General features: G+C 41.1%; 1 protein-coding gene across 1 annotated transcript in view; it reads right to left on the reverse strand.

Moving 5' to 3' along the window:
• Window positions 1-21,695, reverse strand: part of OXCT1 (3-oxoacid CoA-transferase 1) — a 105,739-nt gene that overhangs the window by 24,999 nt on the left and 59,045 nt on the right. Inside the window, exons 8-13 of the mRNA XM_082013454.1 lie at window positions 16,200-16,307; window positions 13,415-13,526; window positions 12,837-12,931; window positions 12,145-12,193; window positions 9,522-9,594; window positions 8,675-8,750 (exon numbers count right to left, since the gene is read on the reverse strand). Of these exons, the coding sequence (XP_081869580.1) occupies window positions 8,675-8,750; window positions 9,522-9,594; window positions 12,145-12,193; window positions 12,837-12,931; window positions 13,415-13,526; window positions 16,200-16,307 (513 nt within the window). The remainder of the gene's footprint in view (window positions 1-8,674; window positions 8,751-9,521; window positions 9,595-12,144; window positions 12,194-12,836; window positions 12,932-13,414; window positions 13,527-16,199; window positions 16,308-21,695) is intronic.

Here is a 21,695-nt window from a genome sequence, read left to right on the forward strand (position 1 = left end):
AGCAGAAGAATATACAAAGCTAGAGTTAATGTTCTTCCTCAAAATTGCATTTGGTTTCTATTATTTGTAGGGAATAGAGACGTTAAATAGTATTAGTCCCAGTGTCATCCCTGTGGCCATTGCTTGTTAACTGAACTGCTGGCCACTAGGCTTTGAGCCTGGTGGTTCAGGAAATTGCCAGTTTCCTTGGCATCTTTGGATGTATCCTGTCTGCCCTTGTGGACATACATTTCCAGTTTACCTATCAGTCCTCAGTCCTCTCCTACCACGAGTACCACCCACCCTGCCCCAAATTCTACCACTAGCCATAGAGATCATGCCACTAAAGTCTAATGCAAAGATATCGAGTACCTCAGCCTTCATCCAGAATATAGAATCATAGAATCATTTAGGTTAGAAAAGACCTTTAAGATCATTGAGTCCAACAGTTAGCCTAACACTGCCAAGTCCACCACTAAGCCATGTCCCTAAGTGCCACATCCACACATTTTTTAAATACCTTCAGAGATGGTGACTCCACCACTTCCCTGGGCAGCTTGTTCCAACGCTTGAAAACCCTCTCAGTGAAGAAATTTTTCCTAATATCCAATCTAAACCTCCCCTGGCGCAACTTGAGGCCATTTCCCCTTGTCCTGTTGCTTGTTACTTAGGAGAAGAGACTGACACCCACCTTGCTGCAACCTCTTTCAGGAAGTTGTGGAGAGCAATAAGGTCTCTCCTCAGCCTCCTTTACTCCAGGCTAAACAACCCCAGCTCCCTCAGCCGCTCTTCATTAGACTTGTGTTCACCAGCTTTGCTGTTCTTCTTTGGACATGTCCAGCTCCTCAACGTTCTTCTTGTAGTGAGGGGCCCAAAACTGAACACAGGATTCGAGGTGCAGCCTCACCAGTGCTAAGTACAGGGGCACAATCACTTCCCTACTCCTGCTGGCCACACTATTTCTGATACAGGCCAGGATGCTGTTGGCCTTCTTGGCCACCTGGGCACACTGCTGGCTCATGGTCAGCCAGCTGTCAACCAGCACCTCCAGGTCCTTTTCCGCCGGGCAGCTTTCCAGCCACTCCTCCCCAAGCCTCTAGTGTTGCATGGGGTTGTCACTCAAGTGCAGGACTCAGCGCTTAGCCTTGCTGAACCTCATACAATTGTCCTCAACCATTGATCCAGTTTCTCCAGATCCCTCTGCAGAGCTCTCCTAGCCTCAAGCAGATCAACACGCCTGCCTAACTTGGTGACATCTGCAAAATTCATGAGGGAGCACTCAATCCCCTTATCCAGATCATTGATAAAGATATGAAACAGAAGTGACTCTGATATTAAGGCCAGTATTGGCCAGTTCCCCAGTACTGGGAAAAACCACTTGTGACCGCCCTCCAACTAAATTTAACTCCATTCAACCCCAACACTCTGGGCCCCACCATCCAGCCAGTTTTTTAACCAGTGAAGAGTACACTCATCCAAGCAATGAGCTGACAGTTTCTCCAGGAGAATGCTGTGGGAAATGGTGTCAAAGGCTTTACTAAAGTCTAGGTAGACAACATCCACAGCCTTTCCCTCATCCACTAAGTGGGTCATCTTGTAATGGAAGGAGATGAGGTTAGTCAAGCAGGAGCCGCCTTTCATAAACCCATGCTTACTGGCTGGATCGCCTGGTTGTGCCGTGTGATGGCACTTAAGATGATCTGTTCCACAACCTTCCCTGGCAGTGAGGTCAGATTTACAGGCCTGTAGTTCCCCGGATCCTCGTCTAGCCCTTCTTGTAGATGGGTGTCACATTTGCTAACTTCCACTCAACTGGAACCTCCCTGGGTAGCCAGGACTGATGGTGAGTCATAGAAAGCGGCTTGCTGATCACTTCTGCCAGCTCCCTCAGTACACTTGGGTGGATCCCATCTGGCCCCATAGACTTGTGTGGTCTAAGATGTCCCTGCTCCTTGCAGGGGGGTTGGACTAGATGACCTTTAAAGGTCCCTTCCAACCCGAAGATTCTATGATGCTAAGACTCCAACCATTTCCCCTTGGATTATGGGGGCTCCGTTTTGCTCCCTGTCTCTGTCTTCTGCTCAGGGGGCTGGGTACCTGGAGAACAACTGGTTCAAATTGCCTCTTGAGGCAAAGGCAGCTTTAAGTACCTCAGCCTTTTCTTCATCCTATGTCACTACATTTCCCCTGCACCCAGTAAATGATGGAGATTCTCCTTAGACCTCCTTTTGTTACTAAGCTATTTTTTATTGCCTTTTACAGCAGTAGCCAGACAAAGTTCTAGTCTGGCTTTGGCACTTCTCAGTTTCTCCCTCCATAACCTCTCAATATCCTTGTAGTCCTCCTGAGTATGCTACCCTCTCATTAATGACATGCTTCATAGTTACTTTTCACCTATAAGTTTGTGCCTAATGAAATGTGGTATCACAGACATTTCATCCATTTTGCTCTTTCAGATTCATCGACTTTCAGCTGCAGAGATCCTCCAACATTGGTTCAACAGTATTTCTGCTAGTACAGCACGTCAGCTGTATCAGCAGTTATATTACTAGCGCTGCTTAATGGGTAAGGAATGTTCAGAAATGCATAGTAAGAAGACAGATGCCCTGGTGTCACAGGAAAACATCTCTGTAGTTCTTGTGTTTTGACCTATGCCCAGCCTCTGATACATAGAACCACAGAATCATAGAACATTTTGGGTTGGAAAGGTGTTTTAAAGACCATCTAGTCCAACCCCCCTGCAATCAGCAGGGAGATCTTCAACTAGATCAGGTTGCTCAGAGCCCCATCCAACCTGACCTCCAATGTTTCCAGGGATGGGGCATCTACCACCTCTCTGGCCAACCTGGGCCAGTGTTTCACCACCCTCGGTGTGAAAAATTTCTTCCTTACATGTAGTCTCAATCTGCCCTCTTTTAGTTTAAAACCATTACCCCTTGTCCTATTGCAATAGGCGCTGCTAAAAAGTCTGTCCCCATCTTTCTTAGAAGCCCCCTTTAAAGACTTGGAAGACTGCAATAAGGTCTCCCTGGAGCCTTCTCTTCCCCAGGCTGAACAACCCCAACTCTGTCCTCACAGGAGAGGTGTTCCATTCCTCTGATCCCTGTGTGGGCCCTCCTCTGGACCCTCTCCAACAAACAGGTTCATGTCTTTTGTGTGCTGAGGGCTCCAGAGTTGGACACAGGACTCCAGGTGGGGTCTCACCAGAGCGCAGTAGACGGGCAGAATCCCCTGCCTCGACCTGCTGGCCGTGCTGCTTTGGATGCAGCCCAGGATGCAGTTGGCCTCTTGGGCTGTAAGCGCACATTGCCGGCTCATGTCTAGCTTTTCATCCACCAGTACCCCCAAGTCCTTCTGGGCAGGCTGCTCTCAATCCCTTCATCCCCAGCCTGTACTGACAATGGGGGTTGCCCCGAACCAACAGCCCTGTCAATAAGCTCTGCTAGCTTGCAAGCAAAGACCCTCTTCCCCCTTTGAGAAAGATGAATCTGATCTGATGCCAGCAAGCCAGGTGCCGTGTAGGCTGCCCCATTATTGAAAAATCCCAAAATTGTGGTGGTGACACCAGCCACGGAGCCATGTATTCATAGACTGGGCCCATCTGTTTCTTCCTATGTTGCTGCCCACAAATGAAAGGAGAGAGGAGAAAATAACCTGTGCACTTACCAACCGTCCCAAAGCCCTGAAGTCTCTTTTGATCACCCCTGGAGTATGTGTTGTGGCTTCATCACCACCCACATGGAAGAGCATTAATGGGTAACAGTCTGAGGGCCACACCAGGCTAAGGAGCTTCCTAGTGATGTCCTTAACCGAGGCCCCAGGGAGGCAGCAGACTTCCCTAAGAGGAGGGTCTGTCTGGCATATTGGACCCTCTGTTCCCCCCAGAAAGGAGTCACCTACAACTGTAACCCATCTCTTCTTCCTTCTGGGGGTGGTCATGATGTGGGGGATATGCCTTTCTGACCTTGACAGCTCCAAGGTCATCCACATCATCCATGGACTGGCCTTCCACATCCAGAGCCTCATACCTGTTGTACAGAGGCACCTGAGGAGGCGAGGTGGGCAAGGAGGGGGTTCATCTGCCACCCTGAGCGTGGATATGTTGCCATTCACTCCTTTGCTTTATGCTGCTGCCTTCAGCCTGGCTGGGGGAGGATGCAGGTTCCCCTTAATGTTGGGTTTTTTTGGTGGTTGTTCCTGCTTCTGCCTCAGGGAGGGCAGAGCAGCATGGTTCCTCGAGTCCATATCTTAGTCCGACTCCCTGATGCTCCTTAACCTTCCTACCTCCTTTTGTAGCTCTGCCCCCAGGCCGAGCAGATCATCCACCCGGTCACAGCTCACATAGCGGCTCTTGCTGCTGCCTCCGGTTACCAGTGAGAGGCTCCGGCACTCGCCTGAGACCTGCATGGCTGCATGTTTCCCAGGGAGCATGTGCATGCTGCTGCTCTGTGGATGCAGTGAAGCTGCCCTGCTAGCAGCAATTTCAGACTGTAGCTTGAGAAACACGAATAGGTCAGATACTGTGTCCTTCATTCACAAAGTGAAACATGGCTCCATCCAGTAGCTCCCAGCAGCCACGGGCTCCCATCTACTCTGGCCTGTCTGCCCTACTCCATGGCCGTGATCTCCACGTTTCTCTTCCACCTCTCTTGGCCACCTTCTCCCAGCTGCACTCCATTCCCAGGGGTCCTCAGAAATTTGCCATCTCCTTCTCCTTTCCCTTCTCCGAAATCCTCTTGTTAGTTGGAGAAATACCAAAGGGAGGAAGGTAAAAAGCCATTAAGTAGTAGTGCCTAATGGAATAAAACTACCAATAAATGCCAGTGTTTAGGAAGTAAGTTCTGCCTAAGCAAACAGCATTGTTTACTGCATGTGCTTAAATTATTCTCACCCTCTTCCTCCTTTACTCATGGGATTTTCCCCTCTATTAGAAATTAGCAGATAGGAGCGAAGAAAGGGCTGTAATTATTGCAGTGAGTCTTCCCTAGCTCAGTTCCTAATAATATGTGCAAGTAAATACTGACATGCACGCAATAGGGCTCAAGTGTTATCAAGCTCTTATGGGACAGAAAGGATAGCTTCACATTGCTACTTAGTCATAACACAAAATTTAGAGTTATTACTTGCCTCTGAAATAGTGGTGAATACCATCAATCCAAGAACCCAAAAGCTGCAGCGTATAAAAAATACTTAAACCAAGTCTAAACACAAAGCTAAGTGAAAAATGTTATAATAAAATACAGCTTAGTTTCCTTACACTATAAGCTTTCAGCAAAGTTGATCTTCGTATCAACCCACACAAATCTTGCGACTAAAAAAAGATGCATCTCACTTATAATTCAACTTAACTGACGATAACATAACATTTTATTTACAGGAAAAGCAGGAAGATCTGAATGCCTCCATGCTAGTTAATCCCATTTTTAAAATCTGTACTGTAGAATAGTAATAATACATCAATAAAGCAGATTAAGAATCATCTGACCAATAGATCTCAAAACAAAGTAACCAAAGGGGAATGATTGCGGATTGGAAAGGCTCTTGGCTAGATTTATGGGGTGTCATCAGGAATATTTACTCACAAGTAAATACAAACTCACTGCAAAAGAAATTTTGCAAAAGTGTAAAGAGAATGTCAGTCTAGGGAAACCCAGCGAAACAAAGCCTAGGATTTATCTGAAAATTGAAATAAGAAGATGCATAGATTAAAATAATCTTGAACTGTGCCTATAAGAAAATCTCTAAGTACTATTTAAAAAAAAAAAAAAGAGTTTATACTCTAACAATTTACCTTTAAATATTTTTTCTGCTCTATCTTCAAAATTTTGACAGATAATGTAGTAATTCAGAATAACTTTTAAAGTCCATTATGTAAGCAAGTAATTTCTACTTGTGTAATACATCACAGCAGGCAGAAGTTAATGCAAAGGAAGTGCTTGCACAAAACCAGAGCTACTTCCAGTAAAAAAGAACAGTAGTTCTTAAGACTGAAATGAAGGAAAAAATATCCCCCTCAGCTTCTCAGTGACATATAGCTGCAGCACTGGACTGACAGTGTATATTACTTACATTTACTTATGTCAATCATCTGAAAAAAAATAGCATTTACTAAATGTAAGTTTCTTAAAGTTAGCTATTTAAAATATACAATTAGAGTTTGGGTGACTTATCATACTTTTGAGATACAGGGTCATGGATAAATCAGGTGAACTCCAATTTTAGTTACCCCAGGTTTCAGCTCCTTAAAAACTTACACTATCATACTTTTGCCTTGGGTCAAACAGCAAACCTAGAGTTAAAGCTGTAATTTGATTTATCCCTTATATTACAAACTGTGTGTGGGTTCCTCCATAGAGGTTGTTTTTGTTATTTTGCATTCTAGTGACAAATCCTTGTAACTCAAGGAAAAAAAAAGAAATTGGAATTGGACAATGCAAAGCTAACCAGTATTACCTTAATGCATGTTGCATTTGGACTCCTACAGTATATCTGACCCTCAGATTATGTTTAAAACACAGAGTTCTATCAAAAGACATAAAACAGCACAAGAATCCAGAGGGACCTGGACAAGCTTGAGGAATGGACCTGTGAGAACCTCATGAGGTTCCAAAAGGCCAAGTGCAGGGTCCTGCACCTGGGTTGGGGCAACCCCTGTATCAGTACAGACTCGGGGATGAAAGGATTGAGAGCAGCCCTGTCCAGAAGGACTTGGGGGTACTGGTGGATAAAAAGTTGGACATTAGCCGACAGTGCATGCTCACAGCCCAGGCGGCCAACCGTCTCCTGGGCTGCATCCAAAGCAGCGTGGCCAGCAGGTCAAGGGAGGGGATTCTGCCCCTCTACTCCACTCTGGTGAGACCCACCTGCAGTCTTTTGTCCAGCTCTGGAGCTCTCAGCACACAAAAGACATGGACCTGTTGGAGCGCGTCCAGAGGAGGCCACAAAAATGGTCAGAGGGCTGGAACACTATGAGGACAGGCTGAGACAGTTGGGGATGTTCAGCTTGGAGAAGAGAAGGCTCCAGGGAGACCTTCTTGTAGCCTTCCAGTACTGAAAGGGGGCTTCTAAGAAAGATGGGGACAGACTTTTTAGCAGCGCCTATTGCAATAGGACAAGGGGTAATGGTTTTAAACTAAAAGAGGGCAGATTGAGACTACATGTAAGGAAGAAATTTTTCACACCGAGGGTGGTGAAACACTGGCCCAGGTTGGACAGAGAGGTGGTAGATGCCCCATCCCTGGAAACATTGGAGGTCAGGTTGGATGGGGCTCTGAGCAACCTGATCTAGTTGAAGATGTCCCTGCTGATTGCAGGGGGGGTTGGACTAGATGACCTTTAAAAGACCTTTCCAACCCAAACTACTCTATGATTCTAAGAGCACACACAGGATCCCAGAGTGATGCACTTACAGCAGCATTAATTTTCAGACCCTGTTTTTCACAATATTAACTGGATGACACTGTGAATAGAAAAGGGTCTTGAAAAACCTAGCAATTCTATGAGTGGGGTCTGAAAAGATCTCGCCAGCGTTACTCCGTCTATCCTCAGTTGTGCAACTATAAACCCAGGTTTTGCTGTGAGAACATCTAAGGAAGGCTGTTTTCTTATGGATTTATCTTCTATGTGCCATATTCCTACCTAGACTTCATCCCTTCATATCCCCTACAATCAATCACACAGATAACTGGAATAGCCCTTCCAATAACCCTTCCTCCCACATGTGCCTGTACAGACCCTGTCTTTGTCCCCTCTCTGGTGAGGGGAGCAGCTATGCTCGTCACCGCTCCACAACTTTTGCTGGAGAAGTCACAACGACTGCTGGGATCAACTAATGTTTCTTCAAGAGACAGTACCTTCACTTGGGTATTTTTCTTCCTCTACCCAGGTTTCAGTTTTCAAAGACTCTCCTAAGACCTTTAGCAGTGCTCAGACAGATAGAAATATGTCTCATTACCTTAAACCACGCTAAACTGAAAACTTGTTTCTAGACATCTCTGATACCAACCATATCAGAAAGTACCATATTGAAAGCTGTTGAAAATATCAAACTTGTAAACCATGTGAAAAATGCATATGCTGTTTAATGTTAAAACATAACCTGTGTTCAAAGAATAGCTTGATGTCATCAGCTGCTTAAGTAATACTGGGATTATCTCATATTTCTATGGTTGAAACCTGTAGGACTATTTGGATAAATACAATAGTATTGGTTCCTTCTAGATGTATTCAAAATGGCAATGTCGTGATCCTTTGACAGGAACACTGAGAAAAATAATGCAGACTTTTTTTATAATTTTATGATGAGCTACATGCTATTTTACAACTTCCTTCAAGTTCTTGCTCCATGTACAAGTTGTCACTCTCATGAAAAATCATCAGTCCTCAGCAAAAAAAGTGACATCTGAAAGGCATACACCCAAGAGGAAGGAAAAAGGCTTACATAAATCATGTTTAGCTTTTCACAATGTCTAGCACAAGCATAATTTAGAGGGCTGACTCCTGATAATTGATTGCTTGGTGCCAGCAGTACACAAGAAAACCTGATGACCTTAAAGCTGCACTTAGCCTCTCTTTTAATGGTTTGAGCTTCACAACCCCCATTCTGATTCAGCCCTTTTCTCCTTTGCCTGACCCTCAGCTATGTTTACATTATCCTAAATATAGCGCACTGACAGTAGTACAAACAGCTACTTACAGGAATCATCCAGTTGGCCAGGTCACCGTACTTAGACACCTGCATAGCTCCAAGCATTGTCAAATCAACATGGCCTCTGGCAACAGAAAGTGTGTAGTTAGCATATCATGTTCAAGTAACAGCCCACAAATCTTAACAAGTTTTTGTTCACCTTCTCATTACATCAATATAAAAATGGTGGCATAACACAGAGGTAGCAACCATTTTGTCACATGTGTAGTTGGGTTTTTTTCCCCTCTAGATGGTATCACTGATGCAAATTTTTCTGTCTGCCTACCGAGCCTCAAAAATGGTACTACTTCTGTCTGCTTTTGGTTAATTGCATGCACAGTCAATCAGCTCTGAACTCACACTTCTAAGTGCACTCCTTCACATATTTACATGCACTCATTATCTTTTCAGAGCCATTAGGATTCAGTGTTTGTTTGCATCCAACCTCCTTCCCGAAAACCAAACAAAAAACAGGTGCAGATAGTGAATTTCCATTAGGGAGGTGGAATGTGGCTCACAGTTGCAAGCTGAGCAAAGAGAATACACAGAGTGCAAGTACAGATTAGATACTTGGAAATGACCAAAAAGTAGTTGTTAAAACACAGTTATAAATGTGTTTATATATGGCCAGGTGGTGGTAGACACAAACATCACTACAGTATCTATTAGTTACAGTGTTTTTCTTTCTCCAATGGCTAGACCTAATCCTCTATAAACCATCACTGATTAAGTGCATGATCATTTTACAGGTTGTTCAAATGCTAACCACATTTCAAAGAATTGCTATTGAGTTCAGTCACGGAATCAGTTTGTACTTTTCATGTTTCAAAAGATCAGGGTTTGTGTTGTTACATACCCTCTTATCATTGCAAATGATTCATCACTAGAGAAATAGGAAGAACCCGGAAGAACAGTAACTGTCTCCTTACCTGTAAAAGACATAAGATATAGTATGTTTGTATTTTATCTCTTTGACAAATGATGTTGCAGATATTAACCAAGAAATAAGATTTTTTTATCAAATTCCTTTGGATTCTGTACAGCTATGGACCTGATTACACTCACTATGTCACATGTAAACCTAATCAATCATAATGAATTGTGAAGCAGTTTGATACAGTTTTTAATGATAGGGTTGCCCATTCGTTGACCACCTTTTTGGGGTTTTTTGGTTCTCCTCCACATCCCACCGTGGGAGCAGGGGGGAGGAGTGATCCAGCGGCTGCGTGGTGCTTAGTTTACAGCTGGGGTTAAACCACAACACAATGCTGAGAAGAAAGAGACACAGGCTGAGGACCACAGAATAACATAACGAAAGCACCCTATTACCCACATCACGAAAAAGCTCTCAGGAAGTCAGTACTTGCAAATACTTCTGCTGTAAGACAGAAGTCTGCCTTTCAACTACAGTGAAGATAAGATAAACTTCATGTGAGACATTAAGAAAATGGGACAAACAAAAAACCCATACATATTTCAGAGAAATACAATTACATTTGCAGATAAAAATTTGGCAAAAGCCCATACCAGGAGTATATTTTGAAAATGTGGGCTTTGGGGGCTGATACTGGACCACTGAAGTAGATGAATGCGAGCAGAATTAAATCCTATTCATTTGCCATTTAGTTTCTGTTTTCTTCACATGGTTTTAAAAATTTGTTTGGAAAGCACCTAGAATGGTCTTAATCCAACTAAGTGTCAGTGGGATTTAGCAGTTTCTGAATGTTTCAGCAATGATAACAATAATAATTTTTGTGGCAGAGTTGAAGTTCACCTATCCTGTGTCCTGTCTATGGCAGCATCAGAAGAAGATGTGAAGGCTTAACACTGAATTACCAATATTAGAATAATCTGATTTTTATGTTGCATTCTGACCTCTTGGATTAGCTTCTTCCCTGCAAGATTATCTCTTCAAAAACATTTAACAACCATAAATAACAATTCAAGATCATACTGACATCCATATAAAAGCACAAGTGATTTTTCAGATCAAGTTCTTGGATCTTTTTTTTCATCGTCATTCTTTTAACATGTTCATTTGTAATGCAACCATATTAGAACTTAAGTTCTAGCATGCATGCAAATAATTTCACCTCTTATACTAAATGTTTTTTATTCTAAATACTTCTTTCCTTCTGGTGACACCTTCAATAATTTGTTAAAAAAATAAAACAACAAAACAACTCAATTTCATTTCAACCATTAACATAGCTCTCATGTGCCTGTGACATTTTCCTTCATCCAGTGTACCACAACAGTTACCTTGCTACTGGTGAAATTCTGGACTCAACTCTTTAATAGTTTCTTATTTCAAATCAGAAGATGGCCTTAAATAACCCCTTATTGAAAACATAATACTGAAACGGGGCAATAACATAGCAGTACGGTAATGGTATCGGTTAGTTAAGCCAGGTAGCAAACGTTTCAAGTCAGTGAACAATTGCTGGACTGCACTCTGATATTGAATTAAAAGCTTGTTTGATATCAGTGCTTCATGTCCTTTGTCTTCTCACAGTTTAATTGTACTTGATAACAGTGGCTGAGAAAGGCACTGTCTATATAGATACACATGTACACGCACATACATATATGTGTATGTACATACATAAATATAAAATATAAAATGCATAGGTTTTCCATACAAAAAAACAACTCTAAGATGTCAGCTATGGGTCTATAACCTATATCACTAACATCAATGAGAATTTATAAGATGCCAAGGCCTACTTCTGTTTGCCACAATGCAACATATAGGTGTAATTTTACATGGAAGCAGAGAACAGACATAGGCACAACTTTCCATGAAGAAAACAGAAACCAGGCAGATGCACTAAATTGTAGAAAGCTGAAGTTTTTACATTGCGTGGCTGCTTCTGAGGTGAAATGCCCCAAAACACCTGGGCGAAAACAGAGCGTGAGGGCTGGCATCCCCCCGCTGAAGTGGCAAAAGCAGCCGCCCGCAGCAGAGCCCTCCAGCGTGCCAGGGCCTGTCTGGGGACCTCTTTCCCCTGCCCTGGCTATCGCTCCCTCTCCAAATGCAAGAGTTGCATTCCTGGCAACTCGCTAGCCCGGAATAAACCAGGCTGTTACACACAGGACATTTTAAAACATGTCCCAAACATGAATCATTGAAAAGCATTTTCTAGGAGACACAAGGTGAAAAGTAGCAGAAAAACAAATCCATATTCGCATACAGGCTTCACAAAACAATCTCACAAAGATTTGACCCTTTACTGCCTGGCCTGAAGGAGAGTTTCCTTCAGTAGCTACTAAAATGCATCAAAGCATAGGCTCTCTAATCAGAGTATTAAACATCTCCATTGATCAAAAACAACATTCACTTAAAAGAAGACAAATACATTAATATCTATATGTAAATAGAACAGGGATTGTGGTACAAATACTGAATCAAAACAAAATTTTTAGATTAACAATGAATAATAATTTTCCATAAATTAAATTTATTTAAAAGATTTTACCTGCATTAATCAGGTCTGGATCAACTTCATTTTCAAGTGGATAAGGACCCTGACAACAACACAGACAGATCTCAGCTTTATGTTAAAATACCTTTGAGAAACAATTCATAACAGCTTTATTATTTCCAATGCTTATTACTGAAAACAGATCATCACAGAAATGTTTGCTTTAATATTTAGCAGAACAACATCCCTGACAATACAAGCCACAATTTACACCAAGTAACATATCAGCAATGATGGACACATTGTTAGAGGGTGTTAAAATTAGTAAATATCCATGAAGCGGGGGTTTTGTTTAATTTGTTTTTTGGGGGTTTTTTGTGTTTAACCAAAGTGACAGACATTTTTCAGAAAATGGTATGTAGATGCAACTTCATAAAGCCATACGACAATGAAAATAGTATTAACTTTAAGCTTTGTTTAAAATTACATTTGGTAAGGCTTACAAGGTCTTGCAAGCTACAGAAGGTTCTGACTTCTTCCAGCAGAACATGTACTTAAGAAAATAATTAGCAAAGTAGCCCTATAATCCTGAAATAAGCATTTCCTTAAAAACTTCCCCGCACCACAATGAGAATTTTATGGTCATGCAATATAGCATATATTTGAGTAATTGGGAGTGGGCAGGGTATAAAATCCAGCCACTGCTGATAAGTGTACTGCAGTAAGTGACCAAGATATATTCTTACCAAACCCAGGACTCCATTTTCACTCTGTAGGTGAACAGTTATGTCTGGACTGATGAAGTTACTGGCCAACAGTGGGATTCCAATACCCAGATTAGCTGAAGAGAATTGGTTAAGGCACAAGCAGGAACACACTTACTGCAAACTAATAAATTTAAAATTATCATTGTACTATTAGATTAGAACAGTTCTCTGCACAAACATGTTCATTTTTAGTTAGCTGCCTCATATTTGTGATGAATTATTTTGCAGTTTGGACTGTCTAATTGCAATCTGTCAAATGCTTTACGTGATAAAAACCCCACAGTGAAAGTAAGCATCATCTGCAACATAAGTAACTTTTTCAAGAAATTCTTGCAAAACATTCAACTGCTAACAAACTCTCCAGGTATGCCTGCATAAAATCTCCAGGTACCCCATGTCTTAACATCCCATCTATTTCAAAAAGGTGTTAATAAAATGAGAGAGGCTCTGAGAAAGACAAACAATGAGCATGGGTAATTAACTTGTCTTCAGCAAAACAGCTGCGGTTGTTATTCTAGTGAGTCGTCGCTTTAACCTATAGCACAGCTGAAGGATACCGTACATGCCATCCTCAAACTCTAAAGCCGCCCGTCTGATAATCCTCTCCCTCACATTGTCTCCTTGTTTTTGTTTGGCTTTTGAGTCTTCAGGCTTTCGGATTGATAAGCGCTGCAAAAGAAGGAGTAATCATAAGTAAAGATTAGAATCCAGATGCTTGCTTCTCAAGACACAAAAGCCTGGTTTATGATTGCACTGAGATACTTCGCCTAAGAATAATGTTATTTATCCACCTTCTAAAAAAAATGACCTTTCATTCTACCAGTTCAAGCTTATCTAAGTCGATGGAGTCATTAAATATCCCCAATGATAGCCTTAGAGCAAAAAGTTATTTCTTTGTATTGCCAAGGCTGAGAGAGTACGTGACACATAGGACAACTGGTTAAGGCGGCACCAAACATTAGTGCAAATACTAGCAAATCTGAGATTCGTTACCCCAGAGGTACCTAAATAGATTTGTAAAATGTCAGCCTAAAATACCAATACTGCTCTCTTTCTGCATTCATTTAATTCAGTGTTACTATTCTAAATTTATATGCATGAGACAGACAAATGCCAGCCATCTAAAGATACTGGGAGCTAAGCAACTAAGTTTTCAAACATAAATCTGTATAATCTTGCATAAATCTGCCTGAAGTTATTTCCTGAGATTTTCTGACCTTAAATTGATGCTTGCTAAATCACATATAGGTGAAAATGCCATGACATTCAAAAGTTTGTAAGACTATTTTTGTAATTTATTGTTTACACAGATCCATGTTATTTGCGCATCTCTCCCATGCATATAAAACCGCACTGGGCAACATCATGTCCTGCACTCCCATATGTCTTCACATCCTCTCCTACTTCAGACCACAAGGAACACATCAGGCAAAATTATCCTCTGTTCATCACCACAAGCAGATGAATTTTTGCAGTGTCTTTCTTCCTGATGTTGGGAGCCACTTTCCTCTTGGGTGGTCAGAAACAGTATCAATCCCCTTGAATTTCCCAGCAACTTTCTTTTTATGCCTTGGCTATTTTCCCTAGAATTGCTTCACTTTACTTCACAGAAAAGTAAGAACAATCACAGAGGGCTTCTCTGTGGCAAAGAGAAGGTTGGATAAAAAGTATGACTTGCACTAGAGGGACCGCATCTGAGCCAAATCAGGCAGAAACTGCTATTTAAAGCCAGTAAGAATTATGACAGACTACCTTCTCTTTATTCCCCATCTCTCCTTTTACCACTTATACTCAATGCTTTCATATGTACAGCCACTTCCTTCATATATAAGCTTTTATGGAAGAGTAAAAAAATCTGCCATTTCCTTCCTATACTTCTATTAATGAGAGACACCACTGCCAGAATCGCAAACTTGCACAAACAAAATTAATCCCTGTTACAGCTTTGATGTACAGTTTATAGTAGCTTTTTTTCTTTCTCCCTCTCACTTCCTTTTTTGCTTAAGTATATAGGGAAGGGGCAGTTGACTAGGTAGGTAAATTCAATTATGCAGCCAAGCCAAAGAAAACCAGGTGTTTGTATAAAAGTCTTTCCTGGACAGAGAATCATCTGTTCATCCACTGCCAAACTCCAATAAGAACAGCAGTTTAACAAATGCAAAATGGATTTCTGTCATGAAAGGTAAAAGCTTTTCTGTGAGATATTGCAGCCATTCAGAAGAAGAAAACAGGTCATTAATTGCAGTCTAACACAAGATGCCCAGAGAAAGAAAAGAAAAAAAAAAAAAGAGGTTTGACAGATCTGTTTCCAGTCAAATATTCAATAACATGCAATATGCTTTTGCAGAATGAACAGACGGAAGGAAAAAAACACCTTTTGAACCTTAACAATCATAAAACAGTTTATTCAGAGAAAAGGCCTTGTATGACTTTCTAGGACTTTTGTGACTTGATTTTAATAACAAAAAATAATTATTACAATTCCTTTCTGCACTTTTTTTGTCCCAGGATGTTTTTCAACTTGTGTCATATATCTTCGCCTCCACCAACTCTTCTGATGATGTTTCGAATAATTCCCAACTCCAGAATATGGCAACACAGGAGAAATACAGAATTTTCGCTTGCACTTCAAGTGCATTGTCACATCACCAAAATAAATATAGGGACATAGCCTGAGAGAGGCAAAGCAACAGAAACAGAGAAGAACAATTGCATAATCATCATTTTCTTGGATGTTTTCAGCGATGGACTATTACTGCTGCAATTTTTAATAGCTATTGACATTTTTTTATTCACACCAGAAATGCCACTGGCTAAAAAAATTCCTGATTAAAGAAAAGGAAAGAAAGGTTCCAGGACCTTTGCAATGTAATGTAATTCAATACACAGCACAAAAGGGGCTGAGACTAGCCTATGTGCCCGTGTCAAAAGCTAGCTCTGCAGTAGAAAATAAAGTATCTAATTGTCAAAGTCAGCTCTTAGTCTAGGTGTTCCCCTTGTTGTGTCTGCAGAACTGAAAGAGGGAATGAGAATGAAGTGGAATTTCTCATCAAATTTTCAACTGCATTAAAGCCATCCAGAACTACAGGCAGTTGCTCTAAATTATTCAGGGGCTGAACCAAAGAGGCTGAGGTATAAGAAACAAGTGTCAATTCTCAGGTCTCCACCTAAGTACTAACTACCTAAGTACCTGCCTAAGCTCTAGTCCTTAGCAAAACTTGCCAGATCTTTCTCACACTATTTTCTCAGTGCTAAGACTTGGTGGTTAGAGCAAAAACCCTGTAAATTCTAAAATACACCCCAAGCTGAAATATGTTGTGACCAAGAAGCTCAGCTACTTACTTCAATTCTCTTCTCAAACTTCTCTCCTTGTATCAGACGATCAACATAGATTTTAGGTACATGAATGTCTTCCGGGGCAAATGCTCCTATATCAACAATTTCTTCCACCTACAGAGAGAAAAGGGAAAGTGAAAATATTTAGAAAAATGTATTCAATGAGAAATTTTATTAGCAATGAAGTTTTAAATATGAAATATACAGTGGATCAAGTCAAGACAACTAAGGAATGGAATAAAATAGATATACCCTTTAAAAGAGGCTATTTTAGATGCTTATCTTTCCTCTTCTTTCAAAGGATATTTCTACATACAATTTGAAAGTAGTTTGTGTTTTAATAGCCCAATTTTTACGACCACCTTGAAGGTACACACCATGTGCAGTTACATCAGAGTTGTTTGTACCTACAAACAATTTCCATCCAAACAGAAGGAAACAATATGCTGGTAACAAAATGTCAGAGCACAAAGCAATAGTATGAATTTTAAGGATACAAACACAGGAGCTGGCACAAAGTTTCTCCATAGTGTGCTCAAAAATAAAATTGAAAACATTTGAACTGTAATAATTGACTCCAAGAAAGATGTGAAGATCTAGAAGTCTCAGCAGTTAGTGAAACAGATTTATCACGAAATGGCACTGATCCATACATAGTACATTTGAAACACCATCCATCTGGAGCACCACAGACAACAGGGTTTTACTTCCTTCTATGTCTGAGTTCAGGGTGGTCTGGATGGAGACCTTGCTATGGCCAGATGCCTGCAGCACAGATCCTCAGCCATGTCTGGTACTGTCCCTGACAAGTCTCAGGTGCAGAGAGCACATCTCACCCTGCAACAAAACACTCTACTGTTAGGGCGGTACCTGCATCCAACCACAGAGAAAACGTATAATGTTAAAGCAACAGGTCAAAGATATCATCTGAAACAATCTACTCAAAAAGAAATTAAATAAGTTTCCAAACTGCTTTATCACCAGGAACTAGTTAAACTTTCAGGAATATCCGAAGTCTAAAATCCCCCAAACAAGACCCGGCGTATCACATATCAGTAGGGGTACATCACTAAGCAGCCATCACCAGTGAAGCAACATTAAAGGGCTTAAAATCAGTTTGATGTCCTACTGCTACTGCACAATGTGATCAATAATAAAATCTATAGTACATCTGATAGACAATTACCCTCCTACTGTGCCTTGCAGCGTAACAATAAACAAACAAACAAATACACCCTAAAAGCAGCAGAAGGAGAGGAAGAATTAACAAACTAAAGACCACAGGACCAGTTTCAGATGATCCCTAAAAAAAGCCCTGGGTTAAACAGACAGGAACAGACAAGTTGTGAAATCTGTAAGGCAAAAGTGGTAAGGAAGATAACAGCCATAGCGACAGCAGCCTCAGTGTTTATGGAGAGCAGAATCACAGAAAGTGCTTATCCACAAGATGAGGAGAGACAATCAAATCAATATTTCTAAAATTCAGACTACTGTATTCACGAAAAAACAGTGCAATCGTATCCATGCCCTGTCTCACTTGATGTTTATTATTTTGTACATGAACTTTAAAATTAATATGAAAACCAAGACAAACACACAATAAAATGAAAAAATCCTGAAGCACAAAGTTGAACCACACCTGGTGCAGTGAGTACTATCAGGACAGGTTCAAAAGGGAGGAGAAGCAGGAGACAAGACTTTTCAATGAAGCCATACGCAAGCAGATGATCTGCTACCAGCAGAAAATCCAAGTACATATTTTCTAACGAAATTTGTCTTCACTTGTGAGGTGGAAAATTAGGCCTGGGGAATACTTATTGCTACTGATGCGAACTTTCTCATGAAAGAACTACATTTATTTGCTGCAGTAGCTTATAAAACCAAATAAGATCATAAAACCAAAATATTTGCTGGCACAGTTCAACCAACTTGAACAGAATTATGCTGTCAGAAAACCTGACACACTGTATCTCTCCCCCCATAGAATACACAAAATAAATAATTTATCCAACAATAGATTATTGGATTTTGTTGTTAGTGACCCCATTCTCTTATTTGGTTAGTATTTTGTCTCTTTGGAAACAGCAGTCAGCATGATAGCTCTTCCTCACAAGAACCATCAACATAATCATTTATTATTTCTGTGTATTATCCTAAAAGAATGTAACACAAACAAACTGTATTTTGTCCTAGGGATTTCAAATGAGCCTAAGGATCCCTGCAGGATCACATGTAGCTCACATGTAGCCCCCCACTATTCTTACTCATGTTTTGAGATTTCCATATTCTACCATTATGTGAAATAGGCATCAAATGTAGTTAAAATTAAGTATGTTAAAATATCTATCTAGCAATGAAATACAATTTTGAAAAAGGATTAAAAATTTGCATGTAATGTCTGCAAAAATACATATAATCCAATTCTGCAAGTGAAATTACTCAGCATGTTTAGATGAAAAAGAAAGAATTCATGTAGGGGAAATACAAATGCCATCTGATTGCTGCAACTCTCTCTCCCAAGCCTCTCACAAGGAACTAGATGATACTCCAGCTGAGACACTGTAGATGAGCTGCCACCAGCCTCCATCGGTATTGCCAGCACTGCTACCACATCTGAAGCTGTGACAATGAAGCTGAAACCAGGAAATTTGGTGGCTATGGGAATCAGCAACATAACTTTCTGTGACCACCACAAGACATAATCCTAGCATCTTTCTAGATAGGAATGATAATGCAAAAAAAAAAAAAAGGTCCATAGCTAGACATAATCACTTCCCTTTCAGGTTTCATAGACCTTTATGAGTCTTCTGTAACACATCCACAGCTTAAGCCTCAATACAATATGTGGAGAGCATTTAAATTAATAATTAATAGGATGTATGTGAGTTTTCTTCTTGCTCTGATCTCCACCTTCCCTAGCCTTCCGTTCTTTCTTCTCTCTACTTACCTTGCCTCAGGCTTTATTGTGTCATGTACAGAAGAACCCATGTAAACATCAAAAATCATTATATGGCATTGTCTTGCTACTCCGTCTCAGATTCCTCTGATCACCTGGAAAACTTTCCTGCAACTTTGCCAATTCATCAAGAGACCATAGGATGGTTCGTACAGTAGTACGAACACTGTCATCTCCCTTGTTTGTGGTTTTGATCAATAGTCATACAGGTACAGGTTCTGGGGTAAGATGAAAATCTTCCACCAGTTCATTGTTCTCATTATCAAGCCAGATGTCTCCATCCCATGCCTCGGCGTCTGCACAGTGTTACTCATTTGCTGATTTGTCTAGCCAAGACTGAGGACAGCATTTGATTTAGTAAGAGATTTAGTTTTTCCTGCAGTTGTTTTTCTCACCTTTCAGCTGAGGCTAATAACATTTTAAGCTCCCTATTTTCAGTTTTTAAGTTTTGTTTTTCAGTCATGAGGGTATCTACTCATGTCCGCAACTTCTCGCCGTTTTCACTTCCAAAGGTGAATGATGTCTTTAATGCTTCATTTTCTGATTTTAACGCAGCGTGTTCTACATCTGCAATTTGTTCGGGGGAGAGGGGATTTTAAAGTTTCTTTTTGCATGCAAGATAAGCAAGCCCCCCAACACTGCACAAACAATTCCTTTGCCTTTACCTTTTTTAAACGTTTGGTCACTTCTACATTGTTCTATCCATTCTAACATTTTGTCCTCACCTTTCCAATATTTTTTTGCCCATTCTATTCCTACTTGGAATGGTGCACACTTACATGTTTGCAGCAGCTTTTTCCTGGCAATCCTATCCGTGATGCATGTTGCTCGAATAAAACCCTGCTACTCCCTAGTGACTCACAGTGATTTCCCACATTATCTACTCCATGACCTTAGTCACAACTCACTAAAAAGAAACATCGTATAATTTGGATTTAGGTAGGTCAAGGGATTCATCTCTCTCTCCCATGTTTTCATCTTCCTTTGTTGGTTGGTAATTTTAAGTAGGGGATGGTATTAAAGGGATGTATTCAGGATCATAGACCTGAAGCATCTTAATATGCATAGTTATGGCTCTAGTTATCATATATTTCACTCATGACAATCCAAGACTAGTATTTACAATCATTATGATAAACATTAGTACATAATGGATTAGACTCTGAACCCATCCACTAATTTTTAATCCAAGCCAATTGAAATTTTTTTAAATCCACCCAATCCATTGCCAGGTGCTTGGTTTCACCTTTTCCTGAAATTTGCAGGTTTGGTCCACAATATATTCACATTTCGTCTACAGCTTGATGCAGCGTAATGGACTCATTTGGAATTGACACACAGCAGATTTCATTGGGATAGGTGGTATTCAGTCATCCACAAATTCCGCTCTCCTTTAGCAGTATCATATCCAGTGCTAATCAATTTTGCAAGGTCATCTGTGAAGGTTGCTTGTAGCTGAGCATTGCTAGCCTGAATGGCTGTCAGTGTCCAATTAGCTAGTGTCTCTATGTGCCATGTTAGATTTTCTAGATAAAATCGATTTTCAGTTATCACAGCCCAAGAACTCCAAAATGATTGCAATTGCTAAGCTTACTCTCATCCCTGCTGTATAATAGCTTGGCCATAGGGCAATACATTTCTCTTTGTTCTGTACACTCTAGGTTTCATTAATGACTGCGTACAATTAGAAGCTATTACGGCACATAAACTTGGACTTCCTAAAGTGCATTCTAACCCATACCAATAGGGTTGAATGTAATCTGGTATCTCTCCATTAGAACACACCCATATGGTCTCAGGTGGTGCAGGTTAACATTAGAGCGGTACATGTGCTGTCTACTATTGGCTCGTGATTCTCATATCCATTTTTATAATGTTGGGAAGGAATCCTACATTTACGAACTACGTGATTAGAGAATTCTATCTGACATGCTGTCTGTAAGCTAGGGATTGGAGCTCTATAACTGTGGCATAGACATATACTTTTACATGAGCCAGCAGTGTGCCCAGGTGGCCAAGAAGGCCAACAGCTTCCTGGTCTGTATCAGAAATAGTGTGGCCAGCAGGAGTAGGGAAGTGATTGTGCCCCTGTACTCAGCACTGGTGAGGCCGCACCTTGAATCCTGTGTTCGGTTTTGGGCCCCTCACTACAAGGACACTGAGGTTCGGGAGCGTGTCCAGAGAAGCTGGTGAGGGGTCTGGAGCACAAGTCTTATGAGGCGCAGCTAAGGGAACTGGGGTTGTTCAGCTTGGAGAAGAGGAGCCTGAGGGGAGACCTTATCACTCTCTACAACTACCTGAAAGGGGGTTGTGGCAAGGTGGGTGTTGGTCTCTTCTCCCAAGAAACCAGAGATAGGATGAGAGGAAATGGCCTCAAGTTGCGTAAGGGGAGGTTTAGATTGGATATTAGGAAAAATTTCTTTACGGAGAGAGTGGTTAAGCATTGGAACAGGCTGCCCAGGGAGGTGGTGGAGTCACCATCACCGGAAGAGTTCAAAAAATGTGTGGACATGGCACTTCAGGACATGGTTTAGTGGGTATGGTGG

Source organism: Phaethon aethereus, assembly GCF_964289735.1.
Source record: "Phaethon aethereus genome assembly, chromosome: Z".
NCBI classification, from domain to species: domain Eukaryota; kingdom Metazoa; phylum Chordata; class Aves; order Phaethontiformes; family Phaethontidae; genus Phaethon; species Phaethon aethereus.